The sequence below is a fragment of the Plecotus auritus genome (genome assembly GCF_963455305.1).
Source record: "Plecotus auritus genome assembly, chromosome: 2".
Taxonomy (NCBI): Eukaryota; Metazoa; Chordata; class Mammalia; order Chiroptera; family Vespertilionidae; genus Plecotus; species Plecotus auritus.
Window position 1 is genome coordinate 184,607,623 of NC_137771.1, and position 13,856 is coordinate 184,621,478.

A 13,856-nucleotide genomic window follows, 5' to 3' on the forward strand; every position below is an offset into this window, starting at 1 on the left:
TAGACTTAACAGCTGGAGCTCCAGCAGCCCTATTGAGACATAAATGACCCTGGGACTAGACTCCACAACAAGGATGGTGGCACAGGATAGCACACTAAAGACCATGGAGCTGCACACTAGCCACATACTGCCTACTGCCAGATGGCTTTTACATGAGAGAAAGCTTGAAGCCACTGTTGAAACTTGAAGCAACAGGCCACTGTTATTTTGACTTTTCTGATGTATGTAGCCAAACCTAATTCTAATTTATAGTGCGTTTTATCAAATCAAATACCTAACACTTACAATGGTTTTGAAATACATTTCTGAAATTAAAAAGCACTAATCCAAATAATCTTTTTTTGGCTAAGTCAAAACAAACATTAAGATGCTATCAGTTCAACAATTCTAACACATAAAATTGCTTTGAACTCACCTCTCTCCAGCTCCTCAGCATCATCACATAAACAGACTGGAAAACAAAGAGAAGGAAATTAAAATGACCATCTTTAACAAACTTGTTTGGGAGACACATTTGTCCCTGTCCCACATCTCATTTTGCATCTCTCTAAGTAAAAACATTCATACTACAATTGAAGTGTTTACTAAAGGGTCTTCAAGGTCCCACATTAAAGAGTAAATCAAACAAACATTTAAAGGTTAATAAGTCTACAGTCTAAGGAGTTAATACCATGGACAAGGAACAAGGAACACTCAATCTACCTGTACAGACTTGAAAATATTTTGAATTTCAATCATGAAAAAATATTTCTTCTCCATGTTGTTTTTTTCTGGTTTGTTTTTTGTGGGGTTTTTTTTTAGCACAGGAACAAACTGATATACAAAAAGTTCCTATTCCAGTGATTCTACTCTAACAAATGCTTCAATGCATTTTAATATGTCCTAAGCTATTCTAATAAAGGGCAGCTTAATTACATGACAAATATACATAATAAGGTATCTTCATGTTCATGAAAACATAAATTTGAAGAAAGAATATAAAAATACATCCCTGAATAAAGAAAATAAGTATCCTATTAGAATCTAAATGAAAGTAAAAGTATGCCCAAAAGTGGAGAAAGTAAATTAATTAGCTAAAAATCATGACTATCTAATCCCTAAAAGTTTTACATTACTGCTAATCAATATTAATTTTGTGATGCACTGCCCTCTTCACCAGCAACCTCCTTAAGCCTCAACTATCCTGACACAAACAATTGTCAAGTGGAAGAGCTTACTTTGGTCCCCAAATAAAAGATCTGACCACCATAGCTACTGATGGATTGATAACAAGCCTTCTCTCCAACCAAAGCCTGTAAAAAAAGTAAACAAAAGAGGTAAAGATTGCATGAATTAGAAGTCTCGTTAAGTTTTAAAGAATGTCCATTATAAAGACAGTATTTTAGGCTAACCTGGTTTCACCCCATAAGTAGGGGAGCATGAATATAATCATGGGCCAGTCCATTAGTGGAAGGAGCAAAAAAGACAAAGTGCAATAAAGTAATTTTCTGTTTACACATGGGGTTTATTTTTCAGAATAATGCAGAAAAGGAAGGAACATGCAAACTTATAAATCTAAAGGAAAACTGTTGCAACCTGCCCTGTTATTGGATAACAACAGTCACTGCTTTGGGCAAAGAATAGAGCTGATTGAAAATGGTAGCCCCAAGTTCTCTGAAATAAATATAAATATTAAACACAAGAAGAAACAGGAAGACAAAGTAGCATAGTATACAGGAATCAGCATAGCCCAGCAAAATAGAAACAAAACCTGCTGTTTGATAAGTCAGGATTGCAAACTTTGGCAAAAACTTTGGCAATGTCACTTTCTAGGTATAACCTTAAATAAGTTTCAAACTTCTGACATTGAGTTTTCACATCTTTGAAAACCATGAAGAGTTTCTTTTTTTTTTTTTTAATATATTTTATTGATTTTTTTACAGAGAGGAAGGGAGAGGGGTAGAGAGTCAGAAACATCGATCAGCTGCCTCCTGCACACCCCCCACCAGGGAAGTGCCCGCAACCAAGGTACATGCCCTTGACTGGAATTGAACCTGGGACCCTTCAGTCCACAGGCCGACGCTCTATCCACTGAGCCAAACCGGTCAGGGCCATGCACAGTTTCTTTGAGGCTTATATATGTTAACATTTATAAATCTCCCAAAATATATAAGTGGTCAATAACAGATAACTATGATAATTAATATTACCTTTTCACTGTGGAAATTTCAAAATATAGACAAAGATAGAATAAAATAATAAAACCCCTGCAACCATTAATCAGCTTCATCAATTGTCAACCTATCACCAATCTTATCTCATCTATAATCCCACTGACTCCAATGTAACACAGTATAATTTTGAAGTGAATTTCAGATTTTGAATATTTCATTTATAAAAATTCAGAATTTATATGTTTACATATATGTAATTACATTAACATGCTTTTAATATTTAATAATCATTCCTCAATATCAAATACCCAATCAGAGTTTGGATTTCAGCTTGTCTCATAAATGTCAAATGTTGTATATGTTTTTGTTGTATGGGTTTTTTTTCTACATTTAATTTTCTGAATCAAGATCCAAACAAGAGCCACATATTGGAGTTGGCTGATAGGTCTTTTACGACTCTTTTAATGTATAAGTTTTGCCTCCACCTCTGACCATCCTTTATTTTCCTTGAAGTTTATTTATTAAAGAAGCTGTAACACTATTCCATAAAGTTTCCTCCACCTGATTTTGCTAATTGTGTCAAGGAATCTTTTAACATGTTCCTCTGTCTTCTATATTTTGTCTAGAAGAGGTTTGATTAGAATCAGGGGCTTTGGTTTTGATTTGGTTTTTGGCAGTAATATTTAAGTAGGATTTTGGATGATGCTCTTGATTATCAGGTTGAAGTTTCCTTCTATTTCTAGTTTGCTAAGAATTTATCAAGACTGAATGTTGAATTTTCCTATGTCTTTTGAGAAGATGATATGGTTTTTCTTTTACCATTAACTAAGTCAAATGCCTCAATGCATTTTAATATGTCCTAAGCTAATCTAATAAAGGACAGCTTAAATACATGACAAATATGGTTGCCTCCTATACACCACCCTGACCCAGGATTGAATCTGAAACCTAGCTATGTGCCCTGACTAGGAATTCAACCCATGACCTTCCGCTGTATGGGAGGAAGCGCCAACCAACTGAGCCACACCAGCCAGGGCTTCATTGATTTTTGAATGTTAAACCAGCCTTGAATGCATTGGATAAACACCATTTGATCATGATTACTCTTTTTATACACTGTTTTCTATTTGCTATTATGGATTTTTGCTTCTATATTTATAAGGACATTGGTCTGTTGTATTCTTTTATTGTAATGTCTTTGTCTCATTTTATTATCAGAGATAATAAGCAAATCTCATAAAAAAAAGTTATGTGCTCCCATTTCCTCTATTTTTTAAGAGATTTCTGTGTAAAATGGGTGATGGTGGTGGCGGGGGGGCGGTTCCTAAAATATGATAGACTTCACTAGTGAAGTCAACTGGGCCTGGAGTTTTTTTTGCAGAAAATGTATTTATTTATTTAACTGATGTACAGCCACTTAAGATTTTTCATTTCTTCTTGAGTCAGCTTTAGTAATTTGTGCCTTTCAAAGAATTTTTTCCATTTCATCTAAAGTTCTTGAATTTATTGGCATAAAGTTGCTCATATTGTTTTTTATTAATTTTTAATATATTTTTATTGATTTCAGAGAGGAAAGGAGAGGAAGAGAAAGATAGAAACATCAATGGTGAGAATCATTGATCCGCTGTCACCTGTATTCCCCACACTGGGAATCAAGCCACAACCTGGGCACGTGCCCTGTCTGGGAATCAAACCGTGACCTCCTGGTTCATAGGTCGATGCTCAACCACTCAGCCACACAGGCTGGGCATAATATCTTTTTAATGCCTATAGCCTCTATAGTGACGTTACCACCCTCACTCCTGATATTAGTAATTGTGCCATCCCCCCTTTTTTTCCTTGATTAGTCTCACTAGAGGTTTGTCAATTTTATTTATCTTTTAAAGAAGCAGCTTTTGGTTTCTTTAATTTTCTATCATTCGTCCATTTTCTATTTAATTGATTTGTGTTCATCTTTATTATTTCTTCTTTCAATCTACTTTAAGTATATTGTGCTCCTCTTTTTTTATTTCCTTAATTAAGATAGAAACTTAGATCACTTACTTGAGATTTTTCTTCTTTTCCAATGTATTTAATGCTATGAATTACCCTCAAAAACTGATTTAATTGTGGACCACAGATTTTTATGTTGTATTTTCATTTAGTTCAAAATATATTCTAATTTCCTTTGAGATTTTTTATTTGTCTCATGGTTTATTTATAAAAGTGTTATTTAATCTCCAAATATTTGAATTATCTCCAAAGTGACCCTGATGATTCCTTCAACAACTGTCTTTTTTTATGGCCTATCATATAATCTATATTGGTGGATGTTCCATATGCACTTGAAAATAAAATTGTACTTTGCTTCTGTTGGGTGCAATATTCTATAACTGTCAGGTCAAGTTGATCAATAGTATTCTTTTAAGTCTTCTATATCCTTAATGATTTTCTGCCTACTCATTTTATTACTTACTGAGAGAGTTTTAAAATGTCCAAACTATAATTGTGAAGTTGTCTTTTTCTCATTTCAATTTTGTTCATTTTTGCTTCATATCCAGTGTAATTTTTCATCTCAAGCACTTTAGTTTTATTTCTAGATTTACATCTTTTAATATCTTCCATGTCTCTACTTAACTTTTTGGACATACGGACTATACCTAAAATAACTATTATGTCCTTATCTGCTAATTCTAATATCCATTTCAGGTTTAAGTCAGTTTTGATGGATTTTTCTCCTCAGTATAGGTTGTGTTTTACTTCTTCTTTGCATGCCCAGTAATCCCTGACTCGATGGCAGACACTGCGAATTTCAGCATGTTGGGTCCTGGAAATTTCTGTATTCTTATTAATATTATTGTGTTTTGTTCTGGGAGGAGTTAAGTTACCTGGAAACAGTTTGATCCTTCTGGTCTTGTTTATAAGATATGTTAGTGGGGACGAGAGCAGTATTTACTTGAGTTCTAACTATTCCTCACTACTGAGTCAAGATGTCCGAGACTCTGCCCAATGCCTGTGAATCATGAGGTTTTCCATCTGGCTGGTGTAAACAAGCCAGTGTAAGCACTGGCTCTCATTCCTTTAAATCTTACAAATATTTCTTTCCCTTGCCTTGGGCAGTTTCTATTGATTAGTAGCCTGCTGAATACCCAAGGAACCCTTTGTACAGTGCTCTCCATGCAAGTACTCTGTGCTGTCCAACGCGCACTTGTCTTCCTGCAATCTCAGTCTCAGCTCTGTCTCAACTCATGGAGTACTCCAAGCTCCAACTGGGTTCCTCCCCCTGAGCCACATGGAAACTCTCTCAAGGATGGACACTGGGATACTCACAGGGCTCATGCCATTTGTTTCCCATTTTGTCAGGGATTGCTGTGCTTCATTACATGATATCCAGTATCTTGGAAACTGTTGTTTCTTTTTCTGATTTTTTTCCCCAGAGAGGAGAGTAAATCCAGGCCCCATTATTCTATCTTCGCTGAAAGTACAGGCTTAAAGTCTGACTTAAAAAATTACTTCAAAGTATTTTTAATAACCACTCAGACACCAGAAAACATCTAAGTGTAAGACAGTAATTATTCTTACTTTAGAGAATTCTATTGTGTTATCATTATTCTTACTCTGGATTTTCTTGGTTTCTAAATTCTGAGGCTGGAAGACCCTTCCGTGTATATTTTATGCTCTGAGGTTCTAATATCTCAGAGAGATTTGGGCAATGGCTACATTTCATGCAGCAGACACTCATTAAATATGACCATCATCTATTTTCTTCAAGAAATTACCCAGGAAACCTCATAATAGTTTAATTTCCTGCTTAAAGATTACTGGTTTAGGAAACATGAGATCACAATTCAAAGTAATTTAACTGTAAACTATCTGTGTAAATTGGTAAAGTCCATTATTATGGTTACTTAAAATATGGTAAAATACTAAGATCATAATTTTCATGTCTTCCTTCTCTCCAAGGACACCAACATTTCATCTATCTCCTACTCCGAAAGAATCTTTTTTCTTTCTCTCAAAGCCCATCTTTGCCTTTTAATTCCCACAAACACTGTACCTGTTCATTCCTTTACCAATCACCCAAATACTTCCAAAGCCTCACAGACTACCTACCTGTCACTAGTCATTTACCCCTTAAATCTATCATACTTATTGCTGCCACTTTAAACTTTCTACAATATTTTGCTTTTATAACTTCTGTCTCATAAATTTCCAATTTCATTTTATTATTTTAGCATAAAAGTTAAAACTCTTGGGCATTAAATTAGTCAGAATTCTGAATAGGAATTATTGTTTTAGTTCACATTCCTCAATATTTACAAACACACCCATGTGCACTTCAACCTAGTGGCTTTTAAAGAAACACCTCAAAACATAAAGATAACTCCTCAGAGTTTCTATTTCTAGAACTAAACAGCAACAAAGTACCATGTTTATCAAATGAGTACTAAGATAATGGGTTACCCTTACCAGTGCCTGGCTAACATTTCCTCCGGTGGCTAGTGATTTGAAATGGCTGCTATTATAGACCAACTGAACTTCTGAGATTTCCACTGTTTCCAATTCCTCTTGAGTTTGCCGATCAATCACATGCAACTTCTCTGCACTATCCAAGAGTACAACTGTGCGTGAGTTTATCCACTGCAATTCAAGCACACAACAAAACAAAAGTGAGGCCCATCCCACACCATCACTCAAGACAAGAAGAAAACATGGCCACTCAGTGAAATGACACTGAGAAACTTATCCATCTAATAACTTCATAACAGCCCAGAGAACAATAGAACACCACACAGTATTGAGTTTGACAGTGCTAAAATGACACTGGTATTCTGAAAGAAGGCTAACAAAATCTTTAATAGATGTATGTTACAGGATATAATGGCTTTCATAAATTTTTTTCAAAGGTACATTGGCACAAATGACTTAAGCAAAGTGACAAACTTTGTATTTCAGTTTTTACATCAATGAAACAAAAGGGCAAATTAAATCTCATAAACCTAGGTGGTCAAAGGATGATTCTTGAAATATATTTGTAATACATAGTTCAAAATAGAAGCTATTTAAAATATATATTTCCTTCAAAATCTCCCTAAAATTATTAGGAGAGTTTTTGCTGTATTTTTCTGTATCTTCTATATCTATTAAAATAATTTTTTAAATAATAACAAAATAATGTTAAAAATCTTCTGAAGGATGCCATTTTGATAAATTTCTTGGGTTATGTATGAGATTTATTTTCAAAATATATTTTTAAAAATCTTAATCTTTCCCAAGAAATAAAGTTTTTAAATCTGCTCAATTAGAATCCTAAATTAGAGGGAACAAAATAATTCCCCTGCACATTATCTCTCTGGCATTCGATTTATTTATATGATCTATCCCATGTTATCAAAGCTTATTTGCATACCATATCAGTGACAACCAAGTTGAAAATGGATCAATTTTCTTTTGACATATGCTGAAGATATGCTCTATCACTGTAGCTACTATAAGGGAGGGTTTGTTTTTCTCTGTGTGTGTGTGTTTGGTTTTTTTTTTTTGTTTCCAACCCCCCAAAAAAATATCTCTCAGAAAAGAGTTTGATACTCAAATCTTTTACAAAGAGCTCCTATAAGGTGCTCTTTTGATCACTTTACTTTGAAAACAAAGTATCATTTAGGAAAAAAAGATACATTTTTATTAGCCTTATTGAATATCAGTCGGTAATAGTTTTTAAATGCTTTCAAAGATCACCTGATTAAAACAGAGAGAGAGAGAATGACAAGAGAAAAAAAGTTTGCAGTTCAGCAATTATTCCTGAGGTTAGAATCTCATAACATTGACATTGTTGTACACACACCTTTTAAAAGTAATTTACAGAGCAATGCAGTTAGTGGTCACATCATGGATAAGCCACAGGACAGATAAAAATACTTGCTGTGGTATTGTTAGGAGCATGGCTACTTGTGGTTGGAAAAAAATTTCCCAGGGGAAGAATCATATGCTGATTTTAAAAGTACTGTATCTCAAACATCTTAAACAGAGTGATGATGAATTCTAGAAAACTGTCCAATGATTCAACAGGGTTCTAATGTTGACAAAGTCACTGATATCTTACATGCATGAGAAGAGGTTGAACAAGATTATTTTGTGAAATGTTTATAAGAAAAAGCATTATTTCTAAATCAATGATCTATGTGTGAGATTAAATAATCTCAATAATTTTTATAATTCAATTTATAAACTGAACTTATAAATCTTATATAATAAAGATCTATTTCATCTATAATCCTAAAATGTTTCATTTTATCAAATTGGGATAAAACTCTTTTTAGCCTTTTATTGGCAAAATGAGGCACTGTCTTATATTTAGGGTTGCCTATATTCATATTTCTACAGAATGTTTCACCGGATACCAGATAGAGATATGCTAAGAGCACTAATGATAGAAACCCAGAAATATTATAACTTAACTATTACAGAATTAAAACACTATTTAAAAAATTAAAAAATTTGCCAAAACCGGTTTGGCTCAGTGGATAGAGCGTCGGCCTGGGGACTCAAGGGTCCCAGGTTCGATTCCGGTCAAGGGCATGTACCTTGGTTGCGGGCACATCCCCAGTGGGGGGCGTGCAAGAGGCAGCTGATCGATGTTTCTCTCTCATCGATGTTTCTAACTCTCTATCCCTCCTCTCCCTTCCGCTCTGTAAAAAATCAATAAAATATATTTAAAAAAAAAAAAAAAAAAAAAAAATTAAAAAATTGACACAAAAAGCGATATTCTTTTTTCTTACACCAAGTCACTTGGGACTGAGATATGTGATAGAAAGAGACCTCTGCAAACTTTTTAGCCACAAGAAAAGAATAGCTTAGATAAGCTCCTGAACCAATTAGGACAAACTCAGAAGGATAAAAATATGTTTACAAAGAAAGTCCGGCAATAATCCTGAAGAAATCCACCTAAATTCTTCTAAACTCTCCTTTAAGCTAATTAGGACATTAAAGAAAATTTTTGTTCAGCAAGACATAGGCTGAAAGACAAGAAGAATAATGTGGCATCATATCAAACTCAGACTTTATTCAATATAAGCCAGACTTCACTTCTGTCCATATTTCATATAATCCTAAAGGCATGGTTCATGGCAGAAATCCTGATAGCTTTCACACACCATGGTCTCAAAACAATTACATGCAATAAATGGGGATAGTTAATTTGAATACTCACAGTAAAGTTGATGAGGTCATAGTAGAGGTGAAGATGCTTTTGCTTAGTAACATGGATTGCTCCAGATTCATCTCTTTTAACCTGATGATGAAATAAAAACAACCAAAACCTCAGCTATTGTTTGAGGGATATTTTTAGATACTTCATTATAATCCACCCAAAAATTATTTCCATTCAGAGTATGGATAAGTCAAAAATATTGATAACTAAAGAAATTATCACACAAATGACAGAAATGATCACACCATGATTTGTACCAAAATCCAAGGCATATCTGGTCAGTGGTTCAGCTGTCAGTATTAGCAAATTCTGTAATGTAATATCCACTCTGTCATAATTCAGAACAACTTAACCTCACTACACCAATGACTGTATTTAGCTAGAGTTAAGACATAAAATAGGATGGTGACATGGTGTGAAAAAGTCAAACAAAAGTTCATTAAAAGAAAAAAGCTGCTGCAGTGACAAAACTAGACTTTTCTGATATATAATAGTAGTATAGCACAAACAACCCAAAGTTTCCCCAAAGAACCTCAGTGTCAATCTTTTATTTATATACTAGTGGCCCAGTGCATGAAATTTGCGCACATTAAAAGGGAGACCCAGAGTCAAGTCCCTGCCCACCCACATGCGCCTCAAAATCGCATGAGACCCAGACCCGGCCGCCCCCCCTTCCCCAATTGGGCTAGATCCAGACCCGGCCAGTCCCACCCTTGTCAAGCCCCGCTGGGCAGGGGGCTAGCCTCTGGTCCCCTGGCCCGGCACCAGGATGGGGGGCGTGGCCTGAGGTCCCCCAGATGGGGCAGGGAGCATGCCTTGAGGTCCCCCATTAACTCCCACCAGGTGGGGGACATGGCCTGAGAGCCCCTGTCAAGCACCGCTGGGTGGGGGCATGGCCTGAGGTCCCCCATCAAGCCCTGCCAGGAAGGGGGACGCAGCCTCAGGTCCCCCGGCCCTGAACCGGGAGGGGGGCACAGCCTCAGGTCCCCCGTCAAACCCCACTAGCAGGGGGGTGCAGCCTCAGGTCCCCTGTCAAGCCCCGCTGGGTGAGGGGCACAGCCTGAGTTCCCCCAACCCAGCACTGGGGGTGCACCTTGAGGATCCCGTCAAGCCCCGCTGGATGGGGAGCACAGCCTGAGGTCCTCTGTCAAGCCCCGCCAGGCAGGGGGGCACAGCCTCAGGTGCCCTGGCCTGGTGCTGGGGTGGGGGGTGCAGCCTGAAATCCCCTGTCAAGCCCCACCTGGTGGGGGGCGTGGCCTGAGGTCCCCTAGCCTGGTGCTGGGGCAGAGGGAGCAGCCTGAGGTCCCCTAGCCCAACACCAGGACAGGAAGTGCACCTTGAGGTCCTCCGTCAAGCCCCACTAGGTGGGGGGCGTGGCCTCAGGTCCCCTGGCCTGGCGCCAGGGCGGGGGTCAGGGCCTGAGGTCCCCCAGCCTGGCACCGGGGCAGGGAGCAAGGCCTGAGGTCCCCTGTCAAGCTTCATGGGGGCGGGGGAGGGCATAGCCTCAGGTCCCTGCTGATTGCTCGTTAAGGCTCCTTAAGGGAACTTGGCCTCAGCTGTGGGTGCAGCCATCTTTGTGATGGAGTGATGGTCAATTAGCATATTCCCTCTTTATTAGATAGGGCTAGAGACCTGGTGCACAAAAATTCGTGCACTCCTGGGGGGCCCCTCAACCCAGCTTGTGCCCTCTCGCAGTCTGGGGACTCTCAGGAGATGTCCGATCTGACAGCCCCTCTGTGGGAGGCAACTGGGTGGGCTGATCAGGGGATGACACCGGCTGGTGAGCGGCCAGCCCTGCCCCCCCCCATCACCCCTCTGCCGCCATCCCACCATTCCTCCCCCTCCTTCACCCCCCCCCCCCGCATCACCATCCCCTCCCTCTGCCCGCTGGCATGCACCTTGGCTGGCCTGGCACCGCCCCCCACCAACCGGTCATTCCACCGTTCATTCAATTTGCATATTACGCTTTTATTATATAGGATGTGTATAAACATACTCTATAACCTCCAATCATCCTTATAATGTGCATTCTCCACTTCTGCTCCAAACAACTCTGGTAAAGGAGCTCCCTTTCTTACAGGGAAGTGACTTAGTGAAGATGGGAGGACATGAAGGGCCCATACTAAGTGGTCTGAGTTGTTTGTTAAGATATCTGGTGAGGTCAACACCACAGTGATGGAACTAGAAGGCAAAGAGGAATTGGTACTTCAAGGGAAAGGAAGACATCTAGAACACTAGTATGGGGAATGCGCAAGAAAACTCAGGCTGAACTGAATGCCATGACTTTCAGGCAGGTCAGCTGTACATTGTGCTTGTCTCTCTTCTTCAGTGTCCTGTCCCCTTGAAGCAGAATAAGTTCCACTACAACAGCTGTGTGAACAAGGGCAAATCACTAATTTTTTCTCAGTTTCCTCATTTGTAAATTTAAAATAAGATGGCATCAAGTTGTTCCATTATCTTGCATATGTTGAAAGTATTTCAGCTCTGCTGGTATGACTCAGTAGTTGAGCATCAACCTATGAACCAGAAGGTCACAGTTTGATTCCCACTCAGGGCACATGCCTGGGTTGTGGGCTCGATCCCCAGTAGGCAGGAGGCATCAATTCTCATCATTGATGTTTCTATGTCTCTCTCCCTCTCCTTTCCTCTTCGAAATCAATAAAAATATTTTTAAGTGTTTCATAATTGAAAAGATCAATGCCAACATTAATTACTCCCCTAAGATTTGCTCAAGAAATCATTTCACCTTTATACACTCTAAATCCTACCCCCTTTATCACTGTTTATTACCCCTCCATGGATATCATATTCAATCACTCCTTTTTAAGGGCCCTTTTCCTCTTACTATCAAACATGTTACTGACTTTTCCATCTTCAAATAAAAATATAAAACCCTTCCTTTCATTTACTTCTTACAGATATGTAACCATTCTCTTTCCTCTTTCAACCAAACACTATGCTACGATTGTGTCAGTTTGCCCTTCTAAATACTCATTTCTTTAACAAGTCTTTAGAGTCTAGCTCTACCTCCATTGCACTGATAATTAGTCCTCTGAAAAGTTTCTAATGAACTAATTCATGCATATCCAATGGTCTTATCTTTGGTCTTCTTCCTTGATCTTTCTTTGGTATTATGTTACCCTGGAATTCATACTGCCCTGAAACCTCTCCTTTGTCTTCAGTATGATACCATACTGTCCTATTTCACCTCCTACCTCTACATGCCTTTATAGGAACCTCCTCTCCTGTTGCCTTTTCTTCTTCCTTTCCCTTGTGTGAGTATCCACTAAGGTTATGTATGCTCTAGCTTTTTATTTTCACTGTTTCAACTACCTTCTCTATCCTGGAATTCTCACTTGTACCCCAGACCTGGATTGCCATCTGCCCAGATGACATTCTCCAATACAACTTCCACCTTCATTACCAACTCAGCCCACTCAAACCTTCCCTAACCTTAACTCTCTTTAAATATTTCATGCTTTTAAAATGTATACTCAAAAATGAAATGTTTCATTCATGTCCTTCAGTCCTAGAACCAATAATATCAGAAGTCTTGTCTTTCCTTCAAAATATCATCCCTACCTCTCACTACAACCGACCATCCTTGTCTGAAGACCTCATACCTGCTTTATTACAGGAGCCAAACCTTCCATTTCCCTCCTACAATCTTTTCTTTTTGCTAATTCCATATTAATCTTCCTAAAATATCACTTTAATCACATCTTTATCATTTTAATTACCTAAGAACTCATGATGGCTCCCCATTACCAATCTAGGTCAAGTATACACAATCCAGATCAGGAGTTAGCAAACTTTTCTGTAAAAGGCCACACAATAAATAGTTTGGGTTCTGCAAACCATATGGTCTGTGTCACAATTACTCAACTCTGCCACTACAGTGCAAAAGCAGCCACAAATAATACATAACTGAATGGACATGACTGTGTTCTATTAAAACTTTACTTACAAAAACAAGGAGCCAGCCAGATTTGCCCCACAGGCCAGAATTTGCCAACCCCTAATCTAGATCCATGCCATATACTCAACTTTATTTTCCACAATAGGTTTCTCCCTGTCATTAATTCTATAAACATTTACTAAACATCTATATACAAGCACTGTCCTAGTGGCTGAAATATAGCTATAGAGTTGGTCTTTAGATTTATGGAGCTTTCAGTTGAGTGAGGAAGAAAAATACTAGACAAGTTATTTTACAATACTGAATGTTATAAAAGAAGAAAGTTTTATGAGTGTAGATAGCAAGAAGCACTAAGTTCAGGAGATAAGGGGAGGCAGTTAATCAGGAGCTGGATAAAGGGGAAGAGAGCACAGAGCTTTCCCAGTAGAGGTGACAGCATATGGTAATACACTGCAGCCAGAGACTGATTAGGAAGCTGCTCCAGAGGCTAGGCTTAAAATGTTAGTGGTTTAGGCTAGGGAAACAGCAATGGGAGAGACACAAAGAGAGTAAAATCAGGAGATTTTGGAGATAGAGTCAACAGGATGTTATGATGGAG

The 13,856-nt window shown here is 38.2% G+C and overlaps 1 protein-coding gene across 8 annotated transcripts in view; it reads right to left on the minus strand.

Moving 5' to 3' along the window:
* Positions 1–13,856, minus strand: part of VPS8 (VPS8 subunit of CORVET complex) — a 261,243-nt gene that overhangs the window by 184,165 nt on the left and 63,222 nt on the right. For all 8 annotated transcript variants that reach the window (XM_080656453.1, XM_080656454.1, XM_080656450.1 and 5 more), the window contains exons 14-17: positions 9,340–9,420; positions 6,603–6,773; positions 1,218–1,292; positions 416–451 (exon numbers count right to left, since the gene is read on the minus strand). In XM_080656453.1, coding sequence (XP_080512579.1) covers positions 416–451; positions 1,218–1,292; positions 6,603–6,773; positions 9,340–9,420 — 363 coding nt within the window. The remainder of the gene's footprint in view (positions 1–415; positions 452–1,217; positions 1,293–6,602; positions 6,774–9,339; positions 9,421–13,856) is intronic.